This window comes from Grus americana, chromosome 1 (assembly GCF_028858705.1).
Source record: "Grus americana isolate bGruAme1 chromosome 1, bGruAme1.mat, whole genome shotgun sequence".
Classification (NCBI taxonomy): Eukaryota; Metazoa; Chordata; class Aves; order Gruiformes; family Gruidae; genus Grus; species Grus americana.
In genome coordinates, this window is record NC_072852.1 from 114186448 (window position 1) to 114208170 (window position 21723).

General features: G+C 41.3%; 1 protein-coding gene across 2 annotated transcripts in view; it reads right to left on the reverse strand.

Annotated features, from left to right (window-relative positions):
* Positions 1-21723, reverse strand: part of APP (amyloid beta precursor protein) — a 231690-nt gene that overhangs the window by 167585 nt on the left and 42382 nt on the right. For both annotated transcript variants that reach the window (XM_054842302.1, XM_054842225.1), the window contains exon 2: positions 19179-19346. In XM_054842302.1, the coding sequence (XP_054698277.1) occupies positions 19179-19346 (168 nt within the window). The remainder of the gene's footprint in view (positions 1-19178; positions 19347-21723) is intronic.

Consider the following 21723-nt stretch of genomic DNA (forward strand, 5'->3'; position numbering starts at 1 on the left):
TTACTTTGATTTCTGCAGGAATAATGTTAAATATTAGAACAGTGAGACGGAATAATACCTAAACCAAGTTATCTCAAAGTAACATATCGTGTACAAAGGATAAAGACTGCTGTCCTCCCAAGAGGGAAAAAACAGGCAGCCAGTAGTAGTTAAAAAAAATAAAACAATAAAAATCTCCTCCTTTAGGCATGTTGCAAGATTTCATCCATCCTGTTCCCTCCTTCAGGGTTGCCTGAAGCACTGCATCCCCATATCCAGGAAGGTGGGACAATGTAAGCAGCTAGAGAGCCTGGGTCTGGTTTTCTGGATTCTCCCCTGCAGACTGCCACCCCTCCGAGAGCACTCGTCCGTGGGAGGAAGGCAAGGCACAGCACCCTGCTGGCAGCGGCTCCTTCCTTGATCACATCAATATATGAAATGTCAGTGATCTGTATAAGACAATATACAAGGAAGGTGTTTAAATGAAACTGTGTTGGCTACAACACCAGCACCTAAGGGATTGCAATAAAGGCTCAGCTACCTGACCTGGATCTTGGGGAGCAGTCGTTAGTAGGACTATTCTTTTAATAAAGCAAACATTAAAAGAAAAAAACAAAACAAAACAAAAACCAAACAGCAAACAACAAAGTCCAACCCTTCTTTTTGTTGTATTATCATGATGAAGATGAAACAGTGTATTTCATCTTAAGCACGATACATTACAAAAAGGACTGGCAGGGAAAGAACCAGATCTTGTGCCAGCAATTTCTACCCAAAGATGGAATACCACTCTGAAAGCAAGAAATTAAGCTATGTAATAGCTTTGTGAAAATCACTACATGTGGAAAGTTACAATTTCCTTTTCTCCAGGTTTTAAAAGAAATCATCAATACAAATGGGCTGTAATACACATTTTAAATCATCAAATTACCTACCTGAACTAGTTTCACAAGCTTCACCTAAAGAAACCTCCCACCTTCCTGTTAAATGGGAATATATGTGACTGAGTTACTAGCTATGTTTGTTGAGTAGATCACAGTACAAAACACACCTAGGCAGTAGCATAAAATCTATGAAAATATACTTGAAAAAACATAACTGTTCTCTATTCAACTATTTCCAAGTGCCACTGCTTACGAAATGACCTACTTTATGTCAAAGTTGTCCTCAGGGCCACGCAAGAACTGTCACAAAGTAACAAGCCTGGGAACTCATTTTTAATAATCTAATTAATTTACGCAGTCTTGAGTTTACTGCAGAACTAGCCAAAGGGTAATTTATTAATCTACGAGCCTAGATTCAGTTGCATGCATGCCCCAAGAGACAAACGCGGCTGTGATTTCCCTTTTCATGAAATCAACTTCAGACTCTAGTACCAAGAATGTGAAGTGGTAATGTAAGGTCATATTCTGAAACAGTGGCTGTACTCCATCATCCAGAATACAAGAAAACCATGCATGGTTTAGTCCCGCAGTGAAAGGAATACAGAAAAAGTTTGGGAAATCTGCAAGTTAAGACAAACTACCTGATGTTTTAAAATACAACTTGACCTTAACAAAAAAAAAAATTAAAAAAATAGTTGAATATGAGGAATGAAGCTATAGGGAGCACATCTGCAGAAAACATTCAAGATCAGTAACATTTCTTTTTTGTGAACGGCACGGGAATGTGCATTCGCTGTTTTATATTTCCATGTCTTGGATTGGTCCTTTAAAACAGGATACCTACAGTAATTACTTGAGTAGCTTTAAGATGACACTGCATTTTTTTCTTTTAAATCAAGCAGCAATGTTTTTTTAATAACTCTTGTTCTTATGCATTAGAGATACCTTATATAGACTATAGCTTTAAAACACAAACACAGAATATTTAGTGTCAGTATAAAATAGGATAAAAGTTTCCTTCCTAAAGAAAATTACATCTTTCTTCCCAAATATTTATAATTTGTGTTTTTTTCTCCAAGTTGTTAAGTCTTTCTCATAACATTTGGTCCAGAGCAATCAGAACTGCTTCACTACTGTGAGGCACAGATACAGTTATTCTCCCTGCAAAGTGCTCTCTTAGGACAGTAACCTGGAGAATATGTGACTGAGAATAAATCAGGCATTTCTTACTTTCATTGTCAATATTAATTGTATCTCACATTAAATGAAGTTTACTGTCAAAGCTCATATAAAGAGGCTGTCACTGAGCATTTTCTGAAGCCCCGTCTACTCAAGGGAACTGCAATTTGGAGCTGCTACCAAGATGGAAGTTCATTTAGTCTTTTCTGTTTCACATGTGCCTGTTTCAAATAGACTCTATAAAATAACAATGCTCCAAAACATAGACAATAACCTCCAGTACCACAGTCTGAAATAAACGGAACAAGTGTACTTCAGCCTGATTAGAGCCACATGGAGTTATTCAAGATTTAATTTTAAAATTGCATTATATGTCAATCTGAAACAATTTTCAAATGCAGAAAAACTCTTACGATACAAATATTTGTACAAAGATATGACCCCTGCACCCCTTAAAAAATTCACTGAGAAACAAACTATTTGAAACATTTCAGAAATTGGGATGCTACACTTCAGGAGACTAGAAAACTTTCACACCACTTTCACCTGCTTCATGTATTCAGCTTTGAAGTAAGGATATTTTCAAAGAACAATTTTTTTCAGCTTTTTTTTTCTTCTTTTTCTTTCCTCCTTCCCCCCTTCAATTACTGCTGTCTTTTGTGAACTCCCACATAACCAGCTTCTTTTGAGTCAGGGAAAACAGGGAAACAAAACCAAACCAACAACCCAAGGAAACGCTCAGTTTCTAAAACAAGAAACTATATTAAAAAGTTGAATCCGTTTTCACAATTCTTTTCCAAAGCAATGGAGAACTTTATAAAAGAAGAATAAAGTGATGCATTAGAAACATTGCTGAGACTTCCGCAGAAATTTGCTTCACGTTTCCATGTCGGGGGAAGACAGGGAGGAAAACAAAGTCAGTGAAGGGCAGGGTGAGCGCCAGGCAATGGAGGCCTCGGCGGGTCACACAAAGCAGGCAATCTGCTGAGGAAGCAGCTCGTACATACGTGGTGCAAATTCTGCTTTATAGAACCTACTGCCACTCACAAAGCACTACTGAAAGCTGATGTCCAACAGGATATGAAGAAATTTTCATTAACCATTACAAATATTATAGCTCCCCAGATCACTTAGAATTCACTTTTACTCATAAATAGCACTTATTGTTTCTCTGATTCTGCTTCATGGTATTTCAAATCCCCAGGGTGACGGGAGAAGAGAAGAAGGGTATGGAGAGGTCTGTAACGACTGCCACCTGCAAATGTCTTTGTAACAAACCCTGGAAATTTGTCCGAGATGTAAAAATTCTGGCTTAGTTGAGTAAATTGGTTCGCACCTTCATTTCCAGTTGCTAAATTGGACTGAAAAGCCAACTAAGCCAAATTTTCTGCTAAATACTGTAGCTGTTAAAGAAATAAGCCGCCATCCTGAGCCCATGAATGATGTCCATGTGGGCACTTAACAGGAGGACCTCCCAGCCATCACCCCTTTTGAGAACAAGTGCTTTCAGCCAGCGACCCTTCACATGGAGCTGTGCCCTGGAGTCCACAGGCGACTGCCCATTTGAAAGCAAAGCAAGAAATGAAGTGGGCATCATCATCTGTGCTTTACCATAGAGCAAAGCCCTACCATCCTTCTTCTACAACAGGCTTCCAACTCTGCTGGACTGCACACACACACACAGGCACAACGCCTGTAGCGGCAGACTGAGTTAACCCTGGGTCTGAAAGAGAAGTACACGCACAGTGTCTCCCAGGGCAATTCAGCTGCTAACACTCAGTTTGCACTCTTTTTTAGTAAAATCACGAGATCTTATTATTGGCTTTTTTCAGAGTGAAAACCCCCGCAGCAGAAAATCCCCCTCTGTTGCTGCATTACTGCAGCAGACCCACCTGGCTTGGTTTATTTTCCAGCAGTGAGAACACGAGGTGGAGCTCACAGCCCCTCACACCCACACCCCACATTCGCAGCAAGCCCCACTACTCACGGGCTTCAAGTTGTTCACACAGCACAGGAGAGGTATGGGGCCAAAGCTTTTCAGTAATTTTTTTCCACTTACAGCTAACAAACATTGCTGTAGAGCTGGCTATTGAACCTTGCAGACACGAGGAGGAAAAAAGTTCTGACAGAAGCTGCTCATAAATCGGTACATAAGCACCAAATCTAGATGCGCATGAAGTTCCCAGTCATTGGGCTGTCTATAGGCATCTGTACATTTAACAGAAGCAGCTCAGAAGCGTGCAAACCAAAGAACAAACTGTCTTAGCACTCCATCCCCCACCGAAAAAGAAGCTAAACATTTTCTTGCCAGCCTTCTTCCTCCTGCAGTCTGTTCCCACACAGATGGCAAAACGTATTTTGAGGCCTTGTACTGCATGCTCTGCTGAAGTCAATGGGAACCCTGACACCGACTTCTCTAACAGAAAGACTGAATCCACCAACTCAAAGAAAGCCAGAAAAATTAAAAGCTTTTTTTTCCTTCTCCTACAAAAGAACAATCTCAAGAGGATTAGGATGGTTGCCAAATGGAGAAACCAGAAGCACTTCAAATTGCTCCCAATGACTCAGCTGACCACAGTGATGTTAATCCCTAGGGAACAACACTGTTGTGGCATAACATTAAGTACAATTATATCCAACAGTAACTTCCACACCAATATACGTAAGACCTTATTCTCAAGCAGAAATGGGCTGTGCGTTTCCAAGTGCTCAAAGGCATGCTGAGCCAAGAAAGCACTAGAATAAACTTAAAGTCCAAGTTGATTATGAATCTTCTGAGATGCGTTGATCCTGAATTCTAAAGGACAGAGTGAGAAGAACTATAATCCTGCATCTGCTTTCCAATCCACAACACCGCACAGCTGGAATGTGCCCATGCACGTGTCCCTCTGCGCCACTCATCTCGCTGGCAGATGCCCCAACCCACTCGCACAACGGGCAAACACCCAGGCCAAGAGCAAAGAGCACCCATCTCAGCTAGATACTGTCACAGGGTCAAAGGGCCGATATCACCACACGTTCTCAGTTCATGTACTGTATGAGTCAGGCTTTCAACATGAAATGAAAAAATGATGTCTACTTAACATGAGTAACAGCATTAACAGGTTGCTGACAGCGCGACACAACTACTTGCCAAGCTCTGACACCTCCCCTGGCGAACTGCTCTGTTCCTTGAAATCTGAGCCATGCTAGCTCTGTGAGGTGGTCCCAAAATGTGACACAAAACCAGTTTCTACCATTTCCAAGTAAATGGGGGGGGGGGGGGAGATTAGCATCAACTCCACACATTTCTGAACTTCACACATCTCAGGCTCGTAGTATAATTTGCTCTTAAAGAGGAAAACAATGAGGTTTGCAATAGGATTTCATTTCTGTTGAAGCTTGCACCCTGTTCGCACTGAGGCACGATCTCCAAAGAAATACAAAGATACAACCGCAGAAAACGCTCTACTGTGTTAACAAGACTTAGGCTTCCGACTTCAAATTCAGCCATTCCTGACTGCTGGCACTCTCAACGCTGGTTTCCTGTCTTGTTGACTGTTATTTTTAAGATAATGCTGGGCTAATGGTATGGTCACATTAAAAGAATCAGGAAAGAAAGTGTGACCCTGGTTGAATACTCTTTAAAAAAGCCAATTGAGAGAGCAAGTCTGATGTGTAGCATTAGTCCTCTTCCTGCCTGAGCATTCAGTTATTCCCGTGCTGGACATCAGTGCCCTTTGCACAGATGAAGAGCAGGTTCCTCTAACAGGGCCCTACCGGGCAGATACCCAAATACCAACTAAACAAGCTCAAAGCTCCTCAAGGACAGGACATTCTGTGTAGGAAAGCCCAGCAAAGGCAACAAGAAAAGAACAAGAAGAAAGGGGCTTTAAGTACTGTTAGACAAGTTCTATCAAACTCGACCTTTGGCATCAAACTGACTTGCCCTTCATCATCAAAAATGTTTACTACAACAGTATGTAACAGATTGACATCATGAATAGTAGCTAAGCAGAAAAACTTATTTTTGTATTAATTGCTACAAAACCAGGTACATTTGGAGTCATTATGGTAATCGTGACTCAGGTGGCAGTAACAATCAAGTAATTTTTGTTCCTGCATGATCCTCCAATTTGCCAATTCCTCAAAATCCAGAAAGACCTTAATAGTACAAGTAAGTATGATAATTTATCATACGTCTCCTCTTTTACTTGTGTTTCACAGTAAGAATGGCAAACAATACATTTAATTCAAAGCGATCTTTGGCCCCCCTTTTCAATAGGAACTAAGTTCACTGACTTGGACTGAAGTAAAAATACATAAATCAAGTTTGACCATCCCAATCAAGTACTTCTTGATGGAAAGGATTTTCTGATGAAGAAGAAATAAAGGTGGAAGAACTGATGATGAAGAAACAAAAAAATCCTTAACACTCCATACTGCCTTGGCTCATCCTGGGAGGGGGATTACTTGTTGCTTCACAGAACCACACCTACGCTTCTTTTGAAACTTTAGGAAACAAAAAAAAGGCAGATCAAAGCTTTAAATGCTCTTATCTTCAGGATTATGTTATGATGCAATCTACTTTATTACCACACTCTGTGGCTTAGCAGTTTCTGCTGTTTAGCAGGGTAACTGTTTCAGAGATAAGCTTTAATTTCTTTATTACTCATGAAAGTGAGACATTAAACTATACTGAAGTTCCTTCTCCAAAGACTAATCTAAGCAAAGTCAACGTAAGGATTTGCACAAACTTCAAATGACTCTGTATCAAACTCCGAGTGCAGCACGAGCAGTTTTGCATCGATCTATTGCCGCAGCCCTGTGACAACCGCCAGGCTGACCCTCTAACACCCTGCAAGACAGCTCAGCGCTTCTCCCACAAGAAATTCTATGGCTACACAATGTGATAAATTAATACATCCCATTAATTTGCAAATATTGAATCCACTTCTGTATTATTTTTAAGACAGAATTTTAGTTTGCTAAACAGCAGGAACAAAGAACCCTAATCTTAGACAGTAGCATGTGAGACTGAGCGCAGCTGCCTCTCCTTCACCTCCAGCAGCAAAACCCTGGCAGAAGCAAAAGCAACAGCAAAACCAGCACCAGTTGGGACCCTATATTTGAGATGGAGGGTCCATATCCTTTTTCTCAAAATACTTATGACAGGCCCAGGAAGGAGAGTTTAGCAAATGACCCAAGAAAACTAAATTTCAGATTGGATAACCACTACAAGGATAGTGATTACATCAAATTTCTCAGTCTTTCATTCATCTGTCAATTCTCCTCTGTCCTTCCTGCTGTCATCATCCTGCCTAAAAATACCAGCCTTGTTCACATTTCTTTATTTTCACCTGCCTTCTTTTCTCTCCTTTTCTGCACAGATTCTGGTATTTTGAAACTATTTGCTCTCCACTTATGTTGCTACTGCTGCCCAAAATTAAATCATAGAGCCACATTTGCATCTCTGATTAACGTGTGATCTGTTCTTCATTATAGGCTTGACATCTGTCTTCTAGACCTAATAACATCCTTTCCCCCCCTCTCATTTAAATTGTTCATGCTGTCTATTGCCAGAGAACACTTGCTGGGGAAATTCAGGTATTAACTGGATGTGTTCTGAAAACACATAGGACCAAGAGGCAGAAAGATGTAGTGCCTACAGAAATATCTAAAAAGCTTCCCCTTCACAGGCTGTTCAAACACCATAGCAAAGCTGTCCTCTGGTCAGCTGTCTAAGAAGGGAAAGTCCTCCCCTACCCTTCCACCTCTCCGGTGTTAGCATTCCAGTTCATCTAACCCTCAGTGAGCTGCGTCAGAGAGAGAAGCCCATCCTGTTTTCTCTTTGTTTACAGGGGTTAGCTTTGTGCCAGTTCAGCTCCCTAAATTTCCTCACTCTAAGATCAGACATATGTTAAAATCTGGCAGAGCAGAAATGAGGAGGAGGAGGGGAAGAAAACTGACTTTCTGCAACAGCATGTACCGCCTAAGCTCAACACTTCTGCTAAACTGCTCTGCAGCAGCACTCCTGTTCGTTTGGTAAGAAACTCTAAAATTAGCTTGCACAATCTGACCGTTTCATAGGAGAGACTGTTTGTTCTTGCTACAGATCTTAAGCTACAACAGCTCAAGATGCTGAAGTTGAAAGTATGCAGAAGTGGGGGCATTCAGGAACTTCAAACCTGGCTGAAGATGGGAGACTTCTCTGTCCTCCGTGTTGCTCCAAAGTCCAAACCAGAGTGGTGCTCTTCTATGAAACGCCTGGGGCAGAGGAATGAAATGGTGATAGGAACACGTCACGCCGCCGCTCAATGGAGTGGCTCTGATCCGTACCGGCAACAAAATCTTAAAAGCCATCTTCCGGACTTCAGCAAGTAATTGCCCATTAGGCACATCCACTGATGCGTTCTCAGCAACAGCTCAAAATGAGAGTTTCTATGATAATCTCCTCTAAAACACTAAAAAGTATACACAGATTAATTCACAGGGTATTAGAAGTTTAGCTTCAGTAAAATCGGTCTTATCAAATCCCCTTAGGTTCCTTGTTTAGAAGCATTAATATAATTCCTGATTCTTGGATGATCCCTTCTGATATTTTTTCCTCTTAGCTGGAGAGTACAGGCTTGCCAAGCTGTGTGGGAACTTGGACAAGCAACGTTAGCTGCAACACTTCACAGATGTTTAACGAAATACACATCAAATTTTTCTTTCTGTAATTGGCTCAAACAAGGAAAAGCAAAAAATACTAAAGGATCTTGATACTGCCTTAAAAAATGATCGTTTCCCATGTGCAAATCAGAAGTTGAATTTACAAAGAAGCCATTTATTGACCACAACTCTTTGGCAGAGCTGTCTACCCAGGCCAAGTGGAAGAAGTGAGTAATGAATGGAGGAAATTGGTGGTTTATAAATGCTTAATTATCACTGTTCTTCAAGACAACATATGACTTAGGATAAGAACCAAATAAATTAAACTGCATTGGTTTATATTCTAACGGAAACATTGTGCAGTTTCTTCAAACAGCTGGAATTAGCTATCTTACATATCATTAAACTTCCATGGGGTCAGTGTTTTTCTGACCTACAATGATACTTATAGAAAGGGAAATGATGTTGGCAAGAAAAAAATTTGTATCAGAAAAAGAGTATTCGTGTTTCAATATTCATACCCAGACAGAATAAAAAAATTAAACATGGTATTGTCATTACTGTAGAAGTAATTTTCCTTTTTTCTGTGTTAATATATGCAACAGCTATCGGCACCCACAAAATACAAAGCTGATGTTTTAACAGATATCGTGACACATCTTTTAAACACTACACAGTATCTTTCTAGTAGAAGCTCCTGTCTTAGCTAAGGAGAAGGATACTTCCCCTTCCCTAGCAAGGACTCACCCTAAGGCCTCATGACAATTTGGAATAGTCTTAGGGACCTTAAATCCAATGCTCTGTTTTCAGTCTCAACATTAAGCGAGATGCCTCAAGAGCTCTGAAAAAAAAAAAATCTAAAAATCTAGAATCCTCACCTTTCAAACTTATTTATTAGCAATTTGCAATAACAGCCCTGGAGTGAAAATCTCACCCTACTCAAGTAAAAAACAAAACAAAACAAACCCCCAACACAAACAAAAAAACCCCACACAGCTAAAATTCCATTTAAACTATTAAAAAACCCCATGTTATATGTACATAAAGGAAAAAAATTGATAAAGCCATCAATACTTGGCCAGATAGAAACTTCTCCATGATTATAAATTATAATTAATCCACAATCATCTAGAACAATTTTCTGTAAGGAGCACACATCTATAAAACCAGATTATCAGTGGGATTTTTTTAATTAGCCAGAGGTATACAGTATTTGGAAGATTAAAGCAGTCAGTACAGTACTACATAATAATTTTAATTGGATAAGAGCTAACTGGATGATAATGCCACCATATGAATTAGAAAGTGGTAGTAATAGACTGCTTGGGAAAAAATGGAATGTCCAAGAAATCAAGAAATATTTCCCCCATCCAACCTTGGGGTATTGCCCTGCTATGAATTCAAGCAAGCATCACCTTCCTGACAGCTTCAAAGCTACGGAGCGAGAGAAACTGGCTTTTCCCTTTTTATTTTCGCCTCCAGAACTGACAAATGACAATACGTGCATAATGCCCTTTTACTTGCAGAGACAGACTTCTGAACACAAATCTACACTGTGCTACCAATCTAGAGAGATCAACCCACTCTCTGCTACTAATAAGATTCGTATCCACCATTATAGGGAAATCTGCACATCTGCAGTCAATATTCTGATTTCCATATATTTCAAAGTAGATTGACAAAGGTGAAATGGGGGGGGAGAAACGAACCTAAAGAGAAAAAAAGAAACCTGCCCCCCCCCCCCCCCCAAAAAAAAAAAAGGAAGAAGCCCCCCAGAAGAAGACAGTAACACTACCACCACAAGAAAAAGCAGTAAGATATAGCACAGGAAAGCTACAGAGCCATCCATAAGGGATGGGGATGACCCAAAAAATACAGACTACCACATATACAATCATCCATTGAGACCTGATGAAGACCAGAAAGTGTTGAAGCCCCTAACCACTGAAAACCACCCAAACCCTGCCGGTAGCCTCTCAGGAGCATCATTCCCAAGGAGGAGTCACACTTGCACCCATCCATCTGCAGAGGTACATTTGCAGATGCTAGGGCTGTGGCTTCAGTGTCTTTAACTGGACACGAGTCGACGTTGCCAAGGCATGACTCCTGCCTTATTCCATCTCTGGTCCGTTTACTGCTTAACACTTCTCCACAAGCCAGTGCTAACACAGAAGCTGGATCAAGGAACTGACCTACCTCCGAAAACATTCCCCCTAAGAATAAAAACTGCATCACAGTGGAAAGTGCCAAGAGTTAAAGACAGCCCAAGATGACCTTTAGCAAAAGTGGGATAGGTCTGTGCTAGACTGAAGTGTCCACGCAAGCACGGTCTGAAAAGGTGGAGGAAAAGAAAGCAGATTAGCACGGACATTTCCTCTTCAAAAGGGCTGATACGTAACAGCAGTGTAATGGATTTTTCTTTACTTATGGTAATCATCACACTTTATGCCTAGTATCTCTTAGGCTTATAATATTATTTATTAAAGGAACAGCTGCTACCAGTCGATCTCAGAGTTACATAGCATTAGATGTTTCGGAGCTGTATCTGTAAAGAAAGCAGCAGACAACTTACTACAATAACTCTGTACGTAAGAAAGTAAAAAAGAATGGTGAAATGCAGCAGTAGAGGTCCACTGTTGTCCCCACCAGGACACTTCCATGCAACACCGCAGGTGCAGGAGAGGTAACATCTCTACATCCAATGCTACAGAGCCCTCTTGGGAAGTTCCTTGGGCTTCAGTAAGGCGAAGAGTTGGGCCAGTCGAGCTTTGCTCCCCTCCCTAGGCACGCAGAAAGACTTCTGCAAGCGCGGTTAGCTGGTCCTTTTGTAACATTAAGGAGCAAGCCACAAGCCCAGAGCACAGCACGCTGATGATAGCGTAAAACATTTTCTTCTTGTCTTTTAGATCTCCAATTTAGCAGATGTCTTTTGACATCTTGATCACATGCTAAATGGTTGTCTGCTAGTTCAGCTATAAACCAGAACCGGCAATAGGACAACCCTGCATACAGCCATTGTGTTCATACATTTCAGAGGACAGAAGAAACAATCATATTCCTGGCAGAAACACTATGCTGGTGGAACCCAGTGATTAAGTTGAGCCATTCATCTAGTCCATCATATCTGTGAAATTCAAAATTAATCTAGGGGAAAATGCAGCATCGCAGCTTCATTAAACACTGCAGTACACATTTACCTAAATATATATTTATGCAGACAATCCTCTTCCATTTTCATCCTTTTTCCTCCCTCAGCCTCAAAGCTGAAGCGTTCTCCTTCCTGAAGGAAAACACGGTTACTTCAAAAGGATTTGGAAATTTTATCATAAAAGCAACAACATACTGAGATCCTGATGTTTTTCATTTCATTTCTTTTCGAGACGTGCAAAAAAAAGGTCTGCGTAGGGAAAAATGAGAGGGGAGGGTTTTATTATCAACAAAAGAAAGGCAGACATTATCTTGCAATGTATGCTCCATGTTTTATTAGTCACTTGATTTATATCAATTTATATAGATATATAAAAATATATATCTATATATATATTTAAATGGTAGACTACAATCTGGACTAAAAAGCCCAGCCTTCTTTCTCGAGAAGGTTATATGGTGAGCATACAAAGGTTTAACTGCAGGTTAAATATACCATCAAGTAGTAGACCCTACATTTCCAAAATCTAAGCCTTCATTGAAGCAAGTGACATTTAAGCACTAGCAGAGTGAACTAATTCAACTTTTCCTGTGGACCAAAAGCTAAGTAAAACAAAAGAGCTCAATAATCACCATGAAGAGTGCTAAGATACCGTTCACCCAAACTTTTAAGCATGACTGTGCACATCTCAGAATATACCAATGCACATTTGCCTTGAAAATGTCATTTGTTTTTAAGGACAGTCTGTGCTGCCAAAAATCTGTATGTTTTCCATGATGTTTCATTAAATGGATTGTTTTCCTCAGAGCAAAACGTATGGCTTTTTAAGCTGCTGAATTTAGAGTAGCACAGGTTTAAAATTCATTTTCTTCTTCAATACAGTGACTATTCGGTTTGAGAAACTAGAAAGAGCACATTATGCAGCCTAGATAAAAACAACAATTCATATTAGGATGAAAATGACAGTAACATGGAAAGAAACCATCATCAAAGCAACAAGACCATTTTGATTGCGTCTCAAATTCTCTTCTCAGAAGAAAAGGCCAAACTATTTTTTTTTATCCCTGCCAGTTCAACAAACCCTTTAACAAATCTCTAGAAGCTCTCAACAAGGACAAAGACTAGAGAGGGAAGGAACTGCTGCCATCAGTCCTGCTTGCCTGCCCAATTCTGCCTGGCGTGGGCCCCAGGGCAACAAGCACAGAAGGATTAGGGTAGGGAGCCAAGCAAGTAAATAAAATGAAGGTGAGGCAGTTGTTTGACGGTCCCTTCGGGACATCTACAAAACAGGGGACTTGAGGACTACTGTGAAGCCAGAGGTTGCGGGGTGAATTAATGTCAAAGTGTTATCACGGTCACATTCCAGCTTGGACTGGATCTGGCTAAGAAGTGACTTTGGGTTTCACCAGCAACTTACCTAAACACGGGGCATAAACACACAAGATTTGAGGAAATGACAAGAACAACATTTTTGGAAGTATCATTACGACAGAGCAGAAATGTCAACACTGTTCTGTCAACAGTTACAATAAATTATTTATTATCTAAATTCAGCCTATTATTTTCTGCTCCATGTAACACAAAGATATAGTTAGGAGCATAGCAGCGTGCATTTATAATTTTTTTTTTATTTCTGGGGAGGACTTCTGTAAGAAATATACATTCAGTGCAAGATGCTCACGGATCTCATTGATGTTCAGGAAGAAACTGGACACATTTCTTGACTTTACAAAAGAAACCAAGCAGTCATGATGTGGTTTCAGAGATGCCAGGTAAAACACCTGCCAAAGCCAACATATACTTTACAGCTCTACGTCCAAAAGTTATTCTAAGCACCAAGCCAAAGATCTCGCAGTGAGCCAGATGCTGATTGATTACAAGGCATAACTAGACCTCCAGGCTCCCGGGTTTACACTCCGTCTCTGTCTGCTCAACCGTGCATGCTATATCCAGACCTGAAGTAGTTTTACTATGTTTTTGGTTTGGTCTTGGGGGGGGAAAAAAAACCAAAACAACAAAACAACAAAACAAACAACACCGCGCCCCCCCCCCCCAAGCCAACGTAACAACAATCAATCAGAACTGTTCCTTTCCATTCTGTTAACACCCAAGCATACTTAAAATGGAAATAAGCACTTCCAAATTAAACTAAGTGGGGGGAAAAAACATGCATTACACAAAATGAATTTTTTGCCAGCTGTGAGTGTTGTTTTTACAATTCATTTTGGACACTGAGCCCAGCACAGACAGCAAAATAATTTTAGTCCTTCAAGGAACTCATGTAACGTATACTAATTACTAGCTATAAAATTTAGCACACAGTAGCTGTTGAAAATTGCTAATATAATAAAACATATACCAATATCTTCCATCTGAACACTCATTCCATTTAAACAGGGAACTAAGCACACCTAAATTAACTTCCTACTCTGCATATTCATGTGACTCTGAAAACACGTACTTTGCCAAAGGGCCGGCTCCAGAGCAGTTAAACGAAAACTGTTTAGCAAGACAAGGAGCTGACTGGCCTCCAGCAGAAGCACAGCCTGCTCCGAAACACGCCACCCCAGTGCTTCAACATGTGTGGGTGGGGGTACCCAGCTTCTTCCACAAAACATCAAAAAGAAAAATCCAGGAGCAGCAGTCCCCTGTTTTAGGACACCAGCTAACCACCCATCAGGGGCTGTTAGGAAGAAACTTTCCCCAGGGGGGCTAGTCATCCAGTGATTGCGAATGGCAGGGTTTTTCCAACATCCCTCCGAAACAGCTGGTACTGCACTGTCAGCAGCAGGACTAGATTGACTGATGGCTTGATTTGAAGTGTCAGCTAGTACACTCACAACATGTTAAGGGTGTTGGCACATACACAGGTGTAACCACCCCATTTACATTAATGCAACATCGCTCTAGCACCTGCAGCACCTGCATTGACAGCTGTTTGCAGATCAGGCCCCTGCCATTTTACTTTTCAATGACAGGTACAATTAATACAGCGGCATGCTAGCCATTTTGAGATTAAAATATACCGCTAGTAAATTGTACTTCTCTAACCAGCATCTCATTTCACCCAAGAAAGCCTGATCTTGCTAATTTAAAAAAAAAAAAAAAAAAAAAAAAAGCTCAGGCTGAACAAGGGAGAACATGCAGGTTTGAAGGCAGGAAATGGATGTGCTCTGCTTCCAGAACCATTTCTGGTGACTTCAGTAGCAGAGTTTAACTGAACTCAGGGAAGTCAGAAGGTAGCACTCAAATATCTTCCACTTCTTTTCAAATAAGTAATGTACAGCCTGAGCTTTGTCATCTTTAAACTGTGTGATGTGTTGTCCAAATATAAATCCAGACAGTTCCTGTGCTGCACCAAGCTCCCACTCAAAAGAAGTGAAGCAACAACAAGCAACATACATCTTTAAAACATGTAGGCGGTTCTGCTTATTCCTCATTCCTCCTTTTCTGCCCCTGCAATGCTCCTCTACTGCTACTTCCTGCATCAAGACTTCAAAATTCACCTACGCTGGCAGTGGCCGAGGAGAGGCAACGATGACAATCTCAAGGAAAAGACTGAAGGCTCCCAGTACATCATCTCTGCAGGAGAACTATAAGCCCTTCTGTACTTCATGCACCTTCCAGCCCAGTGCTTCTGCCCCACCACCCAGACATCTGGCCTGGTGGTTTTTAGGAAAAGCTTTTAAAACACCTTATAGGGAGGCAGAGCAACACATCTACTTGTAAGTTCTGCTCAAAGGGGAGATTTTATTTTTTATGTTTTGTAAGATACCTTCCATGGAAGAAAACCAAGCCAGAGGCTACACAGAGTATCATTGTGGATTATTTGAACTTTCCTCATAAAAGTTAGTTACTTGTATTATTTTAGAGCCAAGAAGCCACAGAGCAAGATCTCCACTGTCCTTGCTCATTGAATTTCTGCCCAGTTGGCTCCTTTTGATATGCCCTGGTGTAGGAGGAACTGGGTACATAAGTTAACTCTACAGGATCTACCGCAGTAGAGCATCATAATCACAATGTCTGTTGCAGAGCCACACAAGGTATCTGCAAGAAATCCCACGATGGACAGATTTCTCATTGGAGATGCAGGGAAAAATCTTACCTTCTCTTGCTCCCTCTCATTTGAGGGCTCCGCCCAGAGCTGGTACCCAGTACCTTAGCAGAGTGGTATTAACAGCTGCTGCTACAGCAAGACCGAAGAACCAGGGAAGCTGCTGTGGTGCCAAGGAGCACGAAGAACAGATTGAGGCAGAGTACCTGTCTGCTTGATTAGCAGTGCATATATGCTCAGCCTCTGTCTATACTGGGAAAAAACACACCCCAAGAAGTAGCAGTCTTCCTTTTGGGGAAAAAAAAACAGCATGAACAGGAGAAAAGGAAGGATGGAAGGAAAAGGTTGTATTTGGCAAAAGTAATCAAAAAGGAGATTTTTACCTATTCCAATACAAGAGGTACCACATCTCAGCCTTGATGCCTATTGCTTCCTCCTCATAGGAAAATGCAAATTTACCCCGTTCCCTGGGCCTGACAGCAAGCGCTGTCTCACAGCCAATGTAAACAGCAGAAGGCAAGAGGAAAACCACCTCACTTGTTATCCCCAGGATACTAAGCAGATTTGGAGCATCAAACAACAAGGAGTTCCCCACAGCTGAGAAGCCATTTTGATTTGCATTTACTAACACTTCTCTACAAATTAATTTCTTTGGTAGAAGTGGGTGCTTTTATCTGACTGCTGTGTTTCTCTTGTCAGGTCATGGGACAGTTAAACAGCAGCAAAGCAGTAGTGCTGTTTCCTGGCCAAAGTCAAAGCTGGCCATGCTACAGACCTGGCCACAGGGGCGCAGGGAAGACTACAGAGAAGAGTCGTACTTTTGGGAGCTTCTTTCCACCCTGCCGGGCTGGATCAACTTCCATGTGGCTTTTCATTTCAACTTGCTGTCAGCAGATCCGACCTTCCTAATATTTGTTATCTACTTCTAAATTTATTACCAGTATTAAAAAATAGGGGCTCACATGATTCCTCCTCACCCCCAAACCAGCTGCCCACAGAGACCCACGGCGCTGCCGCGTGCCCTTAGCCCCAGAGCAGCTTGCTCCTTCTCCACCAGCGTCCTACAGCCAGTCGTGCCGAGCAGCCCGGGTGCGCGTGGGGAATGAGGATGGGGCAGGACGGCCAGGACATGGGCAGTTTCCCCACGGACAAACAGAAAGCCTGCTGGTGAGCACAGCGAGGAAAGGGGTTTTGGCCAGATTCCCACTTTTAAAACAGAATAGCAGAATTGCTAACTTCAAGTTATTGCACGTAGTAACGTAGTTTAAACCAGTAAGATAGATGCCCCATTTTTAGAGAGTAGACCTGCCAGCACCTTGCCCCACAACAGGGCAGAACCCCCATGCTACGCTTTTAACTGTAGCTAGAGACACACTAAAGTTGTGACACGATCTAATACTAAGATAATGAACTGTCAGCGCACAAATCAAGGCTACCATCCCACTGGAGTTTAAATATTTACCCTTAAAACCACAAGTAACAGAAGGTCTCTTCTCTGTTTCTCCAATCAGAAGATTTCAGACTTGCAAAAAAATTCAGGCTAAAACAGGAGCTACCGAGATCTTCTGGACTCTTCTCTGCTCCAACCCAGGCTTACGTCTAAGCCAGACCAAGCTGCTCAGATCCTTGCCCAGTTCAGTTCTCCCAATCTCCCAGGATGGGGACTCCACAGCGTGCCTGGGTGCCGGTGCCATCGCATGGCCACTCTCATGGCAAAGATTTTTTTTTTTTTCCTTATGTGTAGCCACAGTTTCATTATTATTCCATTTGTCATCTAACAGTATACAGCTACTATGTACTGACTGCTTTTGCTTTCCTCTTTGCCTTTTTTTTTTTAACATGCCACCCAAACTTTCAAAATTACCTGGCATTCAGTTAATACTTACAGCTCCCAGTCCTTGTTCTGAAATCCTTCCCTACCTGCAGCATTTGTAACTGAATTGCCAACCTGAGCTATTCATGCCTTAAAACCACCCAAGCTTTCTACTCTGGCTTCCTGTAAATTCACTTATTTCTTTGTATAACTTTAGAAACACTTAACTATCTTGTGGACTTTTATTTGCCAGTTGTCTACTTCCATCTCCTTATTCCTTCCTCTACCTTCAATAATTTCATTTTTCATAAATCAACTTTATTTACAATAACTCAAAGGAGACAATGGAAAACCAGAAAGAAAAAAAAAAACTCTGAAACCTTACTAGGAGGCTAGGTTTGATATTTTTGTTAGCAGTAAACAAAAACATTATTAATTTCACAAAGTAATACTTTTAGTAAAAAGACAAAGCTACAGGTGAAGAATCAATTTTAATAACCATTACAAGTTCTTCCTTAAAATGAATATTCTAGACCATAAAGCCCAAACTCAGAAAAAAAATGAACAAAACACTGAAAGAAACAGAAGGAACAATCAATGGGTGAAAGGACAGGAACGTAGATGCTGAGAGCGCAGAGATCTGAAGAGTGAATTATCTTGCTTTCTAAGGGGCATTTTCACAGGAATTGGTTTGACATTTAGGAAGCAAGGCAGCTACTGCTACGGCAATAAGCAATAGCCTCTGCTTAAAAAAAAAAAAAAAAAAGCAGAGATGGTATAGAAAGACATAAAGACTAAAGCTACTCAAGCCGTGCCCTTTTGTTTCATGGCATGAAACCCCCATTTTCTTTTCAAATTGTCACACACTGGTACGAGGTTATCATGCTATCACAGTGTGGAGACAAAACAAAATTAGATCCACAATCTGTTCTTAGGACATAAGCGAGGGGGTAATAAGTTTCTACTCTCAAATATGAAATCAGTCATTGTGACTTCATCTGTAGGGCAAGCTTTTTCTATTAAGAACCTCTGAATGGTTCAGTGTGCAGCAGAGACCAATAACTCCAGATGACCCAGCGTATCTCAGTGTCATGGTAGGATGACAGAAGAGAAGTGTTACAGCTGATTTTCAAGATCAGCCCAGAAAGAACAAGGGCATTTAAAATAATAAACTGTCACCTCAGCTTTAACAGAATACTTCATAAGCAAGAAGTTCATTGTGCATATATGATAGAAAATTATCCACTAAGGGCAGAAGACAGAGGGACAAATTGTCCAACAGCCTCAGTGACCCTCAACAACCAGGTTTTGAAGCTGTTTTAACAGGCTCTGGAGAGAACCTCTTTAAAAAAGGACAAAAGGGCAATGGAGCAGAAGAGGAAAAAAAAGAAACGGAAGATCCCTACAGACACAGTTCCCCAGCACGTGCCTACGCTTTGGTGCTTCAGAAGAAGAGCCACCGCAGTTGCTCCCGAGGAGAGGACTTACTTCCTGGCAGTACTGGAGAATCCCTTCCTTCGTCCCGATGCAGGTCTTGGTGCCGGAGGGGTCAGATTCCCACTTTCCGTTCTGAACGTTCATGTGCATGTTGAGCTTCCCACAGAACATGGCGATCTGAGGCTCTGCCAGCAACCCAGCGTTTCCATCGGCAGGCACCTGGAAGGACAAAAAAAAAAATATACATGTATATATAATTTAATCTCACATCTGACAGTTCAGTCCATCCAAAGCAGGAACAGCTCAAGCAAGCCTGAACCACCCATGGCAGGAAAAGCTGAAATTGTTTAGTTTGAGAAGATTTGAGAAATGTAAATAAGGTCTTCATAGAAATCTAGAACATAGTAGTGTAACACAGAGTTTAATGCTGTAAACAAACTCTTCTGGGACCCAAATTGATCACCTTATCAACTTGGGCTAAACACAGAACAACATGCATAGTCAGAACATGATAACAAAAATTTTTCCGAATCTACTTGCTATATTGGTGCTGGGGGGCAGGAGAGTCACTAACAATTAGCAAAAGAGTAACAAGTTTTCCTCAGGAGTTTTATATTAATAAACCTCATGATGTATCTTTTTTTCAAGACCCTCCCTCGTTCATTCCGATGTTGAGCACAGGGGCTGTATTTAACCACGCCTTATAAAGGTGGAGGGTCAAAAGCAGCAGCTTCCACCTAACCTTTGTCCCAAGTGTCCTTCAAATGCAGCGGCTGGGTGAAATCAAAATGCTGTGCTGCTCACAGCAGCATGTTACAGAATACCACCTACCCAAACAGCGTTAAAATGTGCAGGCTTTAAGCCAGACCACCCGAAATGCTGCTCCTCGCCGCCCGCGATGCCTCGACCCACCCGGCTGCCGCCCTCCTTGTAACGCCCGAGCGCTGCCGGGGTGCGGAGCCAAGCACCCGAGCTGCCCCCTACAGCCGCCCAGTTGAGACCAGCTCTGCAACATCTGTAACCTTCCTACCCGCATTTATAAACCAGCTTAACCCTCCTCCCCCGCCAACCTCAACATTGGCTTAAATCCCTCCCGCGGGACCACATCAAATCAAGAGCTCGCCCTTCCAGCCCTTTGCCTGCCGGTGGAGCCAACCTCAGGTGGTGTAACCTGAAAGTACTCGCTGCAGTTTTACCACCTGAGAAACGCAACGCAAAGAAAAACCCTCCTCTTCGGGTTAGGTTCCTCAAGAGAGGAGTCAATGGCTCTCCACTGCCCCTCAAAAAGGAGGGCCCATCGCACTCAAGGTACAGCAGAGTGTGCAATTACAGTTAAATATCTATTTTTAAATTTTAATATTTTAGCTAGAAGGCTTCTCAAGGAGAAAATTAAAAGCACTTTAAAAATTCATTAAAAACTGAAGAAACAGAATTACTGTCTTACAAGCGGTACACAAGCCTCATATCTTAGTTCCCCCACCCTTTGTTTAAACAAACACGAAAAAACTTCATGAATTTTATATGCTTACAGTAACAATAAAACATCAAATGAAGAAACGTTGCAGAAGTCAACATCTAACTACCCCAACACATTAGCTTAGCATTGTAAAAGGCCACAATTAAAACAAGTATTTCTTTTTTTTTTTAGAAAAGGAGAGAACATTTCTTTTTGTGCCTTCTTTAAGATGTTAACATATTAGAACAATTTAGCTTAAAAAAAACCAAACCAAACCAAAAACAAACAGCAGCAGGAACACTTCTACTGGAAGAGATTTCCCTTTACTATCTCAATTTCTCTTCTTCTGTGGAACTAATAAGCTCTGTAAGATTTAACAGGTAACCATCACTGTCTTTCCACTGGGTAATTAGAGAATTTTCCAGTAAGTGGAATGACACTTTGTCTGGCTTGCCTTGATCAGTAAAACTATCATGTGCTTACTCCTCCTAACATCTTCAGAAACTCTGGAGAGCATCTCAAATGTGACACATCTGTAACAAATACTTGTAAAAAATCCTCCAAATTAATGATTTTTTTTTTCTTCTTTATAGATGCAACTCGACCCTATCAAAATTTCAATAAAAGCAGAAGCAAGTCACTCCACAGGTGACAGGTGTGAATGTGAACTCTATTCACAGGCAGCTCCTCCAACTGGGATCTCCGTTAAATTAATAAAGCACACAGCAGTCATACTCTGGCAGATTTTAATTTTTTTTCCACTCAAAATCCTAAGTCGTAAATTTATGGAGACCTTGCCTTGTGACTTTAGAATAGGGAGCTCTTTGGTATTTTTTGCCTTAGCTAGGAAGACAGCTCAAGATGGGGAAAAACACTGTGGCCATTTACTCGGAGTGCTATCAACACGCAACCTATGCCTGTCTATTTACAGTCTCATTCCCTTCAGAAAAGACATGACATCTCCCAGCTTAATGAAATTACCAGAGCAAGTCATGATCACATTTAGCTTTCTGTATTTTGAGCTGACAGGGCCATACTAATGAACTGCTCAGCATAGCACTTCATCTTATTGATTAGGACAGCTAAATGTTTCTAATCATAAAGAAATACCGGAGCAATTAACAGACACTGTAAAAAGAA